This window comes from Rhinatrema bivittatum, chromosome 6 (genome assembly GCF_901001135.1).
Source record: "Rhinatrema bivittatum chromosome 6, aRhiBiv1.1, whole genome shotgun sequence".
NCBI classification, from domain to species: domain Eukaryota; kingdom Metazoa; phylum Chordata; class Amphibia; order Gymnophiona; family Rhinatrematidae; genus Rhinatrema; species Rhinatrema bivittatum.
In genome coordinates, this window is record NC_042620.1 from 271,413,861 (window position 1) to 271,428,192 (window position 14,332).

Here is a 14,332-nt window from a genome sequence, read left to right on the forward strand (position 1 = left end):
ACCGGTACATATCTTATACACTCATGTAAGTAGCAAGCATCTTTCTTTTCATACCAATCTTAAAAATGTGAAGCCAGATTACATGAACTAGATGAACTGTTCATTTCACCTTCTTGTCCCTTAGTTGTCACACCACTGGTATTGCCAAGTTACTGTGACTTAAAGCTCTGAAACCGAAGCAAATTCTTTCTTCTAAGGTGCTAAATCCTGAACTTTGCTGCGGTGTAGACTTTTCTTTAGCTTTAATCGCTGGAATGATTGAAAATAAATGCTTGACTATTCACACAAAAAAAAAACCAAAAAAACATTTTTACAGCATCCAGTGAGGGGAGGGAGTGACTCGAGGAGCGAAGGTGCACTGCCTGATTGGTCGGTGCTGGGCAGCACGCCTTTGCTCCTTGAGTCACTCCCTCCCCTCACCGGATGCAGTAAAAAAGTTCATTCTGCGCTCCATCGCTCCCCGATTGGCCGCTGCTGGGCAAAAGGGGCTTGCTTTTACAGCATCCGGGGAAGTGACTCGAGGAGCGAGGGCACGGGGAATGCACCAGACGCTGTAACTTTGGATTACCGGCGACAATTACGGTATACGCCCTATAAGACGATACCCGGCGTATAAGATGACCCCCGACTTTTGAGAAGATTTTCAGGGGTTAAAAACTCGTCTTATATGCCGGAAAATATGGTATATCTTTTTTGAACCTTCTCAATTAAGGGTGTTCCTGGATTCACATACCTAATATACCCCTAGCTAGGCTTGGCAATGAGTAAATGTTCGTTGAATCTCATCAAGTGACCATTTCCTATTGATTTTTACTTGTAGTGTAACACTCAAATTTCTGAGCCCCTCTATTTTATTTTTGTCAGTGCTGAAGATATTATGGTGAGATATACTATGTACTTGCTAATGTACATGTTTTCTGAATAGTGCTGTAATTTCATTACAAGTTTTTGCTTGTGAATTATTGAAATGCTGATAAATAAAAAATTAAAAAAAAAAAAAGATTGGAGCGATTTATTAACTATGGTTGTTAAAGATGGAGTAATGTGTCTTTGATTGTTTTAAAGAGGGCAATTGGAGAATTGGTAGAGGGACAGTAAATATTGTTTATTGAAGAAATAATTTTAGATATTTCAAGTTGAGATACGTCTTCAAAAAATGACCAAATTAAACTAGATAGAGAAGGGGGATCGTTATACCAAGGAGAAAGATTGGCAAAAGTGAAACTAAGGGGTTCGGTGAGAGATGGACAAGTTTTTATAGTACAGGTTAGATTTTTAGCTAACAAATAATGCCTTGGAACTGTAGCCATTATGCCTGATTTTTTTTGGCAGAAACATTTTTTAGCTTCTAATGTTTCTGATTGATACTTAGCCAGTAAAAGTCTGAAATTAGTTGCACTTATAGATGAAGGAGATTTCTGCCAAGCACTTTCGCTTTTCCTAAAAGACTTTCTAAGGAGAATCAACGTGGGAATAAACCATGGTTGGGGTTTCCTATTATTGTTAGAGAGGGGCAATAGAGTCACAAGCACTGAAGTGACGAAGTCAGTCCAACAGTTAAATCATCTAAGTCATCAGGTAAGGCAGAGTCTAGAAAAGGTTGTAAGCCTTCAATAAATTTAGATTGTCAAAACCGCAACAAATTTGTGGGATAGTAGGTTTAGAGTCAATAGGGTCTTTAAGCCAGAAGATTGAAAAACTAATTAATGAATGGTCTGACCATGGGACTTCTTTAACAGACAATGTTTCAGAACTGTACTGTATGCTGGAATTGTTAACAAAAATAAGATCTAATGTATAACCCTGTCGATGACTAGGACCTATGGACTAGCTGGGTCCAGCCTAGAGAAGAAAGGTTGACAAGAAACAATGTGCAGAAGCAGAATTAAAAGGCAAGTTAAAATCACCCAATATAATCACATTGTTTAAAGTTGGTTTGGCTAAAAGGAGCTGTTCAAATAAAGGTGACAGATTGGCTTGTAAAAACTTAGGAAGACAGTAAGTGAGGCAAATGGAAAAACCAGCAGTGTATAGTATCAAGGATTCATAAGGTGAATTGCAGCTGATGTTCTTGAATTTGGGGTTCCAACTCTTTATAAATTACCAATAACCCTCCCCCTCTACCCTTTGTTCTTGGTAGGGAATAATAAAGATAATCAGGATGACATATTTGATTAAGAGTAATGGTGTCTGAGGCGAAGAGCAGCTCTTAGTTACATAGAAAAAGTCAGTTTTTTCCATCTAAATTAACATTTATTTATTTAAAGATTTTATATACTGACAACCGTTTGCACATTGTATCGGTTTACAGATAACTTAAAAACTTACAAATTACAAATAACTTCAGAACAATGATATCAAGGGTAACAAATAGGCATGGGGGCCTATTTGTTACCCTTGATATCATAAGAACATAACATCATAAGAAATTGCCATGCTGGGTCAGACCAAGGGTCCATCAAGCCCAGCATCCTGTTTCCAACAGAGGCCAAAACCAGGCCACAAGAACCTGGCAATTACCCAAACACTAAGAAGATCCCATGCTGCTGATGCAATTAATAGTAGTGGTTAATCCCCAAGCAAACAGGAATTTTTTCGTAATCGCTTGAATACTGATCAGCATAACTTTAGCATTGATAAAAACAAGAACTATAGAGCTACAGAAGGTAAGATATTAAACAAGATGGCCAATGTAATATGCGCGATTGTTTAATGGTAGAAAGATCGCCATTCCTACCCTGAGATAACTGGGATAGAGAGAGACTCATGGAATGATGGATGTCCATAGATAATTGTACAGAGTCCAGGGCCTCGTTTGCACTCGATGTGCATGAAGGAGTGAACAAACGAGTTCCTTTGTCGCACTTCTTCCTGTGCACGCTCCACCAGCGGGAATAACCAGGCATGTCTTCTGCTCCTCTCTCAGTAGGGCTCAAACATACATAGAAATGACAGCAGAAAAGGACTAATGGTCCATCCAGTCTTCTCAGCAAGCTCATGGAAGTTTCTGTTGCGCCATAAGTCACCGCCATACTTATCAGTTTCCCAGACCGGCAAAGTCAGGGCCCTTGTTGCTTGCTCTTTGAGTCCAATTCCCTGTTACCTTCTGTCATAGGAGCAGAGAGCAATGTTAGAGTTACATCAAGAGTTTTGGGCTTATTGGTTAAGGGTAGTAACCGCCTCACCAGCAAGTTACCCCCATGCACTCTTTTCTTCGTTTCCAACCTCTAGCCTTTAGGGATCCACAGTGTTTAACCCATACCCCTTTGAAGTCTCTCTCAGTTTTTGTCTTCATCACCATCTCTGGAACGGCATTCCATGCATCTACCACCCTCTCTGTGAATAAATATTTTCTGATTTTAGTTCTGAATCTTCCTCCCTGGAGCTTAATTTTGTGACCCCTAGTTCTACTGATTTCTTTCCCACAGAAAAGGTTTGTTGTTGATTGTGCATCATTAAAACCTTCCAGGTATCTGAAGGTCTGTATCATATCTCCCCTGCACCTCCTCTCCTTCCAGGGTATACATATTTAGGTCCTTCAACTTCTCATAAGTCATTTGATGGAGACCACTCATTTTGGTCGCCCTTTTTTGAAGCACCTCCATTCTGTCTCTTTTGAGATACGGTCTCCAGAACTGAACACAGTACTCCAGGTGAGGCCTCACCAATGCCTGTATAAGGGAATTATCACCTTTTTTTTTTAACTAGTTATTCCTCTCTCTATACAGCCCAGCATTCTTCTGGCTTTAGCTATCACCTTGTCACATTGCTTCACATCGCTAGACAGTATCATCCCAAGGTCCCTTTCTTCCTTCATGCACAACAGCTCTTCATCCCCAATAGAGCCGTGCACCCCAGATGCACGACTCTGCACTTCTTGGCATTAAATCCAGCTGCCATATCTTGGACCACTGTTCAAGCTTCCTTAAATCATGTCTCATCCTCTCTACTCCCTTCTGTGTGTCCACTCTGTTCCATATCTTAGTATCATCTGCAAATAGACAAACTTTACCTTCTATCCCTTCTACAATGTTGTTCACAAAGATATTGAACAGAATTGGTCCCAACGCCGATCCTTGTGGCACTCCTCTTAACACTGTTTTTTCTTCAGAGTAGGTTCCATTTACCATCACATGCTGTCATCTGTCCATCAACCAGTTTGTAATCCAGGCCACCACCTTGGTGCTCACTCCCAAGCTTCTCATTTTATTCACAAGCCTCCTATGCGGGACCGTATCAAAAGCTTTGCTGAAATCCAAGTACATCACATTGAGCTCTCTTCCTCAATTCAATTCTTTAGTCACCCAATCAAAAAAATCAAAGCTGGTGAGTGGCCAGATAGTCCGGGGAGAGGAGACCCAGCAGTAGCAGCAAAACTTTCTCCAGCAACGCTCATGGGCTCTTCACCCCCTCGCATAGGTGATGTTATCAGGGGGCATGGCTTGAAGCCCAAGCTGTCACTCGGGCCACGGAGAGGAGACAGAGCGGTAGCTGAGGGCAGAAGGGATGTAGGTGGGGTGAGGGGGCTGGGGAGCAAGATTGCAGGGAATTGGGGGGTCTGGATGGGAAGAGGGGACTAAGTAGCATGATTGCTGGGAATGGGGAGAGGAACAAAGGAGCATGATTTTGGGGAGAGGGCTGTGGAACAAGAATGCTGGGGACTGGAAAGGCTGGGTGAGAAGGGACTAGGGAGCATAACTGAAGAGGGTTGAAGGGGTCTAGGTGGGGAAACGGGGCTAGGGAGAATGCCTACTAGAACAGGGGGGGTCTCAGTGAGGAGAGGATGGGCAGGATGGAATCCCATGCCCCCTACAGCAAGGCACCCAGGGGTCTTGGTGCCCCCTGTTCAGTACATCACCGGACAGGTGAGAGGAGATATGAAAGGGATCTATAAAATTATGAGTGAAATGTGTAAACAGTATACAGTTATTTACCCTTTCCAACTAGGTGGGGTCACTCCGTGAAGCTAATAGGTAGCACATTTAAAACAAATGGATTTTCACTCAGTGTAAACTGTATAATTTGTGCCAGAGGTGGTAGTGAAAACAGTTAGCGTAACTGGTTTAAAAAAAAAAAAAGGTTTGGACAAGTTCCCTGAAGGAAAAAGTCCATAAACTACTATTAGCCATATAGACTGGAGAAAGCCACTGCTTATTCCTGGTCATCAGCAAGAAGGATTGCACCTACTCTTTGGGATCCTATCAGTTACTTGCGATCTGGATTGGCCACTACTGGAGACAGGATGCTGGGTTGGATGAACATTTGTTCTGACCCAGTATGGCATTTTGTGACGAACGGCTCCTCCAGAGGGGAGGAGTTAGCAATCTGTTACGATATGCTCCGCCAGAGGGGAGGAGCTAGCAATCTGTTAGTATCTGCTATGCTGATGAGAGGAGCAAGCAGATGAGAGTTAGCAGTCTGTTGTGCTCAGCTCCTGAAGTGGGAGGAGTGAGCACTAATGTAAATAGGTGAATTCTTGGGCCGATGGCAGATGACAGCACCCCCAGGAGGATATCCTGAGAGGGACCACCGGCTAGGCTTGGGTATGGAGACAGACACAGATAGTTCTTTTATTAGACAGGTTCGAAGAACCACCAGAGGTGGCAGTAGTGAGCTGATATGCCCAGCAGGGCTGAAGTCCCTCAGATACTGGAACTGTGATCCCAGGGTTGCTGAGCTGTAGAGAGACTATAGATAGTGAGTAGACAGAGTATGCTGTATACATAGCCAGTAGTAGATAACACTCACATAGATTCTTAAGAAGGCTCAGTAGCTGGAAAGAGTTATGCCCTCGAGGAGCGAGTACCTGGTTCCAGGGAAAGCTCAGAGAGTGATGGTAACTCACAATTGTCTCTATCTGTAATGGCTTCCAGGTAGTAGAGAATCTTCAGTGTATTCAGGAACATAAGCTCTCGAGGCGAGTACCGGTTCCTATATGTAATCTGAAATAGTAACTCACAAATGTCTGTACCTGCAATAGCTTCTAGACAGTAGAGAATCTTCAGAGTGTTAGGAACATGGGCCCTTGAGGAGCGAGCACCGGTTCCTATCTGTAATCTGAAATAGTAACTCACAAATGTCTGTATCTGCGATAGCTTCTAGGCAGTAGAGAATCTTCAGAGTGTTCAGGAACATAGGACATCGAGGAGCGAGTACTGGTTCCTGTCTGCAATCTGAATTCAAGAAAAGACAGCGAGGCCCTGAGGAGAGGGTACCCCTGGTAAGTCCGAAGAGGCAGAGTAGCGTAGAGAGTCATGGGTCCATATGAATCCCTGCAATCAATCCTTGCTAACTCAAATCATAAGCGTAAGTGAAGACCTTTTATGTTGGAAGCGGATGACGTCAATACAAGGGGATGCCCCTGAGGTTCGCGCCCTTGCTGGTATATACTTCGGAGCGCACGCGCACCCAACGTCATCAGGAACATGGCGGATCCGCAGCGTCGAACCGGTCCGGGGATGCCGGGGAGAAGTGGCAAGGAGACGCTGTGGCAGCAAGCCGTCCATCAGACCCGGAGGGAGTTGCCACAGAGGTAGAGAGGGTGGAGCGAGGGCGAAGAGCAGCCACGAGCGCAACACATTTCATGTGTCATGTAACTAATTAAAGGTTATAAATTATAAAAGAAATTCTGCACTTATTTGTTTATTTAAAAATAAAGGAGGAAAGAACATCACAGCCACTTCTTATTTATATTTGACTTTATGCCTATTTGTTCTTTCTTTTATTTATGTATTTTTATGTATTCCACCTTAAACTTTATTCAATGTATGCGGTCAATCAATTTATTTTTAAATAAAAACGTAAAAAAAATATAATAAAGTCCTTTATCAGTGCTCGGTGCCTAAGATTAAATTGGTACATTAGTCCCTACAGATTACTATAATCACTTTTCTTTCTACTAGTTCAGAATGTTTCCAAATTTATAGTGATTAATGTAACGTTTCTTTTGATGGCTGAGTTTGGGTTTATAGAATTATAAGGATTAAAGCAAATTGCCTTACCTCTGCCGACTATCCTTGGTTGAAGAATCTTCTTTGCTGTTGACCCAGGAGTCTGAGGCCTGGTTCTGTTCTTTACTCGTTCTATTAAAATATCAAATTCATCATCAGAACTTTCTGGTACTTGAAGCTCATAGTTCTGAACATCACAGATTTTACTGTTGTTCACTACAGAGGGCTTCTCAAAATTCTTCTCCTTCCAGTCCAGGTGACTGTAAGAATGAAGCTTGTGATCAATGCACTCTCTCTGCTCTCCTGTAGAATCAGAGTAGAGATTACCAGGTTTCAAGTCACTGTCAATCTGTTGTCTTTTCAATTTATCTTTGCAGCTTTCAGACAAAGTAGTTTTGATAATAAAATCCTCATTATCACTTTCACTTGTAAACACTGGAGCAGTCCCTTCTTGTGTTGACCTGTGTTTGTTTTCAGTAGTTGTAGATGTCTCTTGACTTAGGGGATCTTTCAGTCCTGAAATTCAAATTAGACTTTGAAACCTCTCAGAAAAGCTATTAAGAAAAAACTATTGTTATAATAGCAGGTGAAGAAATGTTATTTGTATTGTACATGCCTATTTGCTATTATTGTTTGCAAAGATTTGGCAGCAAAAGTTCAAGGTGTTGTTAAACTATATTGTACTGGCTGAGAGATAATTACGATATCAATCACAACCTCTTCCCCACAAAAACCACTGTATTCTAGTGTACCGTAGTGTGTATCCACAAATCCAAATCAATGGTACAACCAGTAAATCTAAAACTAATATCTAAATCTTTCACCAGATATGTGTAGGCCCCTTATTCCAAGGGTCTGTATAGCATCACAGACTCTGTTATGGTCCAGGGTCACCTTGCTTTAATTTATAAGATCATTTTTTTGTTTTTCATTTTTGTGTTTGTAATAAAATCTACCAAAAGTCTCAATGTACTCTTATTGATTTTCTCACGCTTATTTTTTCAAAACATGCACACTATCCACAGATATAACAGGAGCTCTAATACTGATTAGAGCTCCTGTTATATCTGTGGATAGTGTGCATGTTTTGAAAAAATAAGCGTGAGAAAATCAATAAGAGTACATTGAGACTTTTGGTAGATTTTATTACAAACACAAAAATGAAAAACAAAAAAATTATCTTATAAATTAAAGCAAGGTGACCCTGGACCATAACAGAGTCTGTGATGCTATACAGACCCTTGGAATAAGGGGCCTACACATATCTGGTGAAAGATTTAGATATTAGTTTTAGATTTACTGGTTGTACCATTGATTTGGATTTGAGAGATAATTACTACAGACTGCTACTGAAACTAAGAAGTTTTTGAACTTTTGACTCTTATATAAACATCTATAACCTGAGTTTTTGTTTTTACCTCTTTCATTAACATTCTTTCTAGGACCTATGTGCAGAAGAGATAAGCAGACAGGAAGACAGTAGTGGCAAGATAGTTTTTAAAGTGGTCACTACTACATGTTATACCTACTACAGCACATAAAATAAAAGCCCTGGCACCTGATCTGTGGGTTCAAAAAAAAATAAAAATGGTTGAGCAGATGTGTGGATTTGGCTCAGAATAGTTTCGTTCCTGGGCAGGGAGCTTTCTTCACTCTGCGGATGAACAGGTAAAATCCCAAGCAATCAGTGCCCTCAGACACAGAAAAGTTTACAGGCACATCTATCTCAGGCAAACCCAAACCATGGGATAAAGAATTCAGTCCACACATGGAATAGTAGCCCAGTAAGGAGAAATTACTTCTTACCTGATAATTTGCTTTCCTCTGCACTCAAGTAGGCCAATCGACACCAGTGGATAATGCTCTCCTACCAGCAGATGAAGACAGAGAAAACCAACTTGCTGATGTCACTGACATATAGCGCTGCCCCGACTTTATCTCTATCTCCAGAAAAGCCAAACTGTGGACAAACTGATTATACCATACACAACTCTAAACAGTCAATGACTCGTTACCTCCACCTAACTCAAGAACACTGAGCCCAGGTACAATATTAATTGCCACTGATTACATAGGCTGGTTCTCACTTACCAGTCCTTCAACCAACCCATAACAAGGAACAATCTGCATCGTCCCTGAAAGTAAGGACGAACTGAAACAAATCCACAAATAGGCAGCCCAGGGCAGGTTGTGGATTGACCTGCCCTCCTTAGAGGAAAGGAAATTATCAGTAAGAAATAAGTTTTCCTCCCTCTGCAGTCTAGCAGGCCAATCCACACCAGTGGGATGTACCAAAGCTACTCCCAAAATGGGTGGGAGGTTGCCCACGCTCCCATCAACACCGCCCTCACAAAGGCCGCATCCTCTTGCACTTTAACATCCAAGTGGCAATGCTTGGAGAAAGTAAGTAAGAAGGAGCAGTTTGCTGTCCGACAATTCTTAGAACAAGACCACAGTTGAGTCTCCACCACCAACACTGTATGACTTGTCTAGGCAATGGTACACCTGCACCTACATAGGATGCAGTGATAACTTCTTTAACCCCATGGGCCACTGCAGCCCATGATGCCAGTTCAACATGTCTATCTCCACCATGGAGACCAAGCAATCAAGCAGTTTTTTTGCCCATAGCGGGCAACTCTCAGGTATCTCAAAATGTTTGTTTCATATCTAAACATACCTATTCTCTTGCTCCATTCTGCCCCTTACCAGCACCAGTAGGGAAATAGACTAATTCAAGTGAAACTCTGATTCTACTTCTGGAAAACAGTCCTAATCTGCACCGCCCCCGGAGACATTCACAGAAAAGGCTCACTTCAAGATAAACCCTACAGCCTGGAAAAAACTCCTCACTGAATATATAGCGACCAGGAAAAATAACCTTCAAGGTAAAACCATTTAGCCTCTGAAAAATGGAGCCTGCTAAAAAAATTCAAAACTAGGCAGAGTCTCCAAGGTGGCATTAGCAGCATTCAGATAGGAGAAAATTTTGATCTCTCTTCAAAAGTAGAGAAATATTTGAAGAGAACAAGGTCTGCCATTAATATGGCCTCCATAACAAAACAAAGCTGCAAACAGAAGTTGGCAGGAGTTTTAGGGCTAAACCCTAAAACCCACGCAGAGGGTGAAATTCTCTCACCCTGCATCAACTTTCCAACACACTCTGATAAAAGGTAGAGATGTGAAAAACTGCCTAGCTTGGAACAGGGTAGTACCACTGCCAGAAAACAACCAAGCTTCAGCAGTAGAGCCCTCTAAAGGGCCAAATGTAAGACCAGAGCGCCCCGGAATTTCAAATAAAGTCAGTCCCTGTTCTCAAAGATCTTTTGGGAATGGCCACCCCATAATACTATCTACTAGTAACGGAAAGACTATCGCCGAGGCCAACCAAGTCCCATGCTTACAGTCCCGGGATGACTTGAGATCCTCTGTACTACTTTGTTGAACATCGACCAGGGAGGCAGCCAATATGATCTGTTGCTCTGCGGCTTACTATCGAATGAGAGCATCTTCCCAATGCCCCCAGATCCCGTCTGGGAATATAGAAACATTGCGTGGTGGTAACACCATCAGAGCTAGATACCTCTGGTCCCATTGAGAGACTATGAGCAGAAAGAATGTCCTCTGCTAGCTCCAACTCTCTTGACCCAAATCATGTCTGCTGAGAAAATCAGCCCTCACATTGTCTGTCCTGGCAATGTGAGAGACTGATATTGCTTGGATATGCTGTTCTGCTCTTTTCATGAGAGCATCTGTCTTCACAAACAGCTGGAGACAATTGCTACAGCCTCGAAGACTTATAGAGATGACTGTGGTGACTTTGCCTGACATCACTTTCACTGCTTATTCCAGATGCTTGACAATCTGTAAACTCGTCAGGGGACTCGGACAAGTTTCCAAACGATTGGTGGTCCCCTGTCGAGCCACTTGGTAGGGAGCCACTCCAGCTAGGCAGCTTGCCTCCCATTTGGATTACTTACCATTCAGTGACCTGTCAGGATACCCCTCTTGGGAGGAGTTCTCTTATCAAGCATTCCAGCAATTGTGCGCGCACTTCAGTCGGCCAGGATAGCCTTACTGCCTACACCTGATACTGTGAAGTCCATCATGCCAGCAGAGCCTGCCCAAGCAGACGCATATGCACCCTTGTCCTAGGAACTATCTCCAACGTTGTCATCATCAAACTCAAGACCCAGAAAGAACTCCACATCGTGGAACAGATGGCCAATCTCAAGGATTGAAACAGTCTCTCCCACAGTCTGATACTGCACTCTGGCAGTTCCCGCCTTGTACCGTATTGAATCTCATTTTGCAATAGTCCAAGTCTGGGTTGGTCACAGACTGCATTTGTAAGCCTACTATGCAGCCTAGCTCGAGATCACTCTGTGAAATGCCTCTTAACTGTCGACTGCAAGTTTGGTGCAAATCACCCAGCTGTCCAGGTATGTATGGACCAAAATACTTGCCTTGCGCAGAGACACCACTATCTCTCAGATCTTAGAGACGATTTTGAGTGCTATAGCCAGGCCAAATGGGCAGGCTTGACATCGAAAATGCCACCCTAGAACGGCGAAAGGCAGACACCACCAATGTTCCTGTCGTACAGAGGTATATAGATATGCGTTCGTTAGATCGAAAGACAGGAGAAGGTCCTTCTTCTGCACTATCACAATGATGGAGTGCAAGTTTCCATTCTTAAGTGAGCTACTTGCAAATGTCACGTGACCCCTTTCAGATCGAGAAGGCATTGAAAAGAGCCCTGTGTCCTCTTGGGCATGACAAAATAGAATGGAATAGCCCCCAGTCATTCTTCTGCAGGTTGGAAACCTGGAATTAAATCTCTGAAGTAGGTTAGCCTTCTTTTCACTGTCACCTGTCTATCCCTGTAACCTATAAGTAGACCGTTGCACTTTCATTGTGAGGGCCAAAATGTTTCGGCATCGTTTGTATTTGACTCTCCGGCCAAATGGACCACAAACTTTCAATGGGACGTGATCTCTGATTCGCCAATTCTCCTATAGGCAAAAATGCTGGGAGTTCCTGGAGCAGCTCCTCGCTTCAAAAGAGCATGCCGCTACTCTCTATTGCTCTGGCAAATGCAAAATCTTGGAATCATCTCATCGATTTGCCAACCTCTCCACTCAGGACCGAACCACAGACAGAACCCTCCATAAGGCAACTTTGTCAAATTCGACATAGAAATGGGATCTGCCTACCAGTTCCGCAGTCACTGAAGGCAACTTGCCGCTATAACAGAAGTTACTGGCAAATGCAATGCTACCACCTAAAATGCTGCTTGAGGACAGCCTCGATTTTTACATCCAGGACTCTTTCAGATGTCCCCACTTTAACCAGGATTGTGGCTTGTGACAACAGCACTTACTAGGGAATCAACCTCTGGAGATCCAACTGTTCCCTCTTAGGTCTAGGTTAAAGGCCTGCCAAATATTGCCCCGCTTCTTTAATTTTTTTTTTTTTTTTGTTATCGGGGCATATCACTCAATGTTAAGCAACTCTTATACCTGTTCCAGGAGTGGCAAAAAAAACGGTCGCCTTACTTAAGGTGACCAGGATGGAAACCTTCCTCAGCACTCCCATAGCGCCCCTCCAGTCCACTCCAAATATTTTCAGGGTCTGAACTAATAAACCCAACCCTGTGGAAGAAAACGGAGGAGAAACTTATTTGGCTTCAAGACAGGTGGGATTTCACCTTCCTCCAAAGGTGTGGAGCCCAGATCTTCTCTGGAATCATTCACTAAACCGTTCTGTATGGTGCTTGCCTGACTTGGTCACCAAGCGTGAAGGCCTAGGATGCTTCCCTTCCATAAGGGTGCCCTCTAAGAAAAGTTTGCAAACTGTAGCAAAAATAATATTCACTCAGGAAAAGGATGCCAAATCCATGTCTGGGTCCATGGGGCCGGGATCCCCCGTCCACCAGGGATGCCACTCCCTTAGGAAACTGGGAGGAAAAAAGGCGAGAGGAACTGACCAGTGCATCGCCTCCTGCTCTTACCTTTTACCAATCTGCTTTGGTCAAGGGAATGCCTGCACAGCAACTAAATCCTCGTTGGACAAACCCCCTTGAGCTGGCAACCAATGCTGGACTGGGCAAAGAGAGAGCAATGGCTGTCTTGCCTCTATTTGTTCAGCTGCAGCATGGGAGACCTCTCAGTCTAACTGTTGGAGCCATTATCCTTTTCAAAAGGGCTGGCTCCCGGCCTCCTTTGCACTAAGGTGTGCTCGCAGCTGTGCCCATGCACGTATGTGTGTAACATAAAAGTCTGCAGTATTGTGCGCATACCTGTATGCATATATGTACGCACAGATCCAAGCTACGGCCTTACAGAGCATGCGGGAAGCAAACCCCAACCTTATCCCATGTCGCAGCGGGCTCTCCTTTCCACATGAGGCTGACACACATAAAGAGCGCCGTGGCAGTCTGCTGGCTGAGCTAATGGCATCGTCTGTTCGCCACCCTCCTCCATCCTCCGGAGATAGGAGGCGCGAGGTGGTGGGGGAGGAACGGCTCACTAGGGAAGGAAGAATCCCCTTTTTATTTACTTGAACTTAGATATCCACTGAAATCACGACTAGGTGCTATGGGGGGGAGAGGGCACAAGCCTCCACACTGCTGAGCTCCATTTCTCTTCTTATTTTGAGCCTAAATCTTGCAACAGCACATAGGCTCAAACACTCAGCTGAGGGAGAGCCTCATATTGGGTTTACCGCAGGAGCACAAATCTGTTTCTTCTGGCTTTTTTCAATAAACAATCCCCACTAGGGAGATGCATATCTACCATCTGCTGGAGACAGAGAATACTGGCAGGCTTATGTTGGGGCAGGGCTATGTGTCAGTGATGTCAATGAATCAGTTGTCTCTGTCTCCATCTGCTGGTAGGAGTGCAGAGGAATGTCCAATTTTTTTTGAATGAAAAAAAAGGGGGGTGTTTATAACAAGTTCTACTTCCACAGATTTCCCTCAGGAAAAACCAAAACCTAACAAAAGAAGTCAGTAGTGAAGTATATCAATTCAGTAGCAACAAACATCTTAGCATAGGGAATTCATTGCTGGCAAAAATCAGCACAGTTCATCAGTAAGAAATATTTCACTTACTCCACATCAGAAGTTAGGCTAAATCATGATACTTCAAGGTAGAGTCCCCATGATTCCTCCTAGGGGTTTCTTCCCAAAAGAAACTAAGCCATAAGTCCAGGAGTATAGTATATTATTTACTCCCTTCATGGAAAATGCGACTCCCTGTGTTTCTGCACCAGGGAAAGCAGAGTTACTTATGTCTCCAAGGACAACAGGATGTTAGTCCTCACACATGGGTGACCATCAGATGAAGCTCGACATGGAAAACTTTTGTCAAAGTTCCTAG

General features: G+C 43.3%; 1 protein-coding gene across 2 annotated transcripts in view; it reads right to left on the bottom strand.

Annotated features, from left to right (window-relative positions):
- The window catches only part of GCNA (germ cell nuclear acidic peptidase), a 174,668-nt gene that overhangs the window by 49,584 nt on the left and 110,752 nt on the right, over positions 1 to 14,332 (bottom strand). For both annotated transcript variants that reach the window (XM_029607210.1, XM_029607211.1), the window contains exon 7: positions 7,002 to 7,466. In XM_029607210.1, coding sequence (XP_029463070.1) covers positions 7,002 to 7,466 — 465 coding nt within the window. The remainder of the gene's footprint in view (positions 1 to 7,001; positions 7,467 to 14,332) is intronic.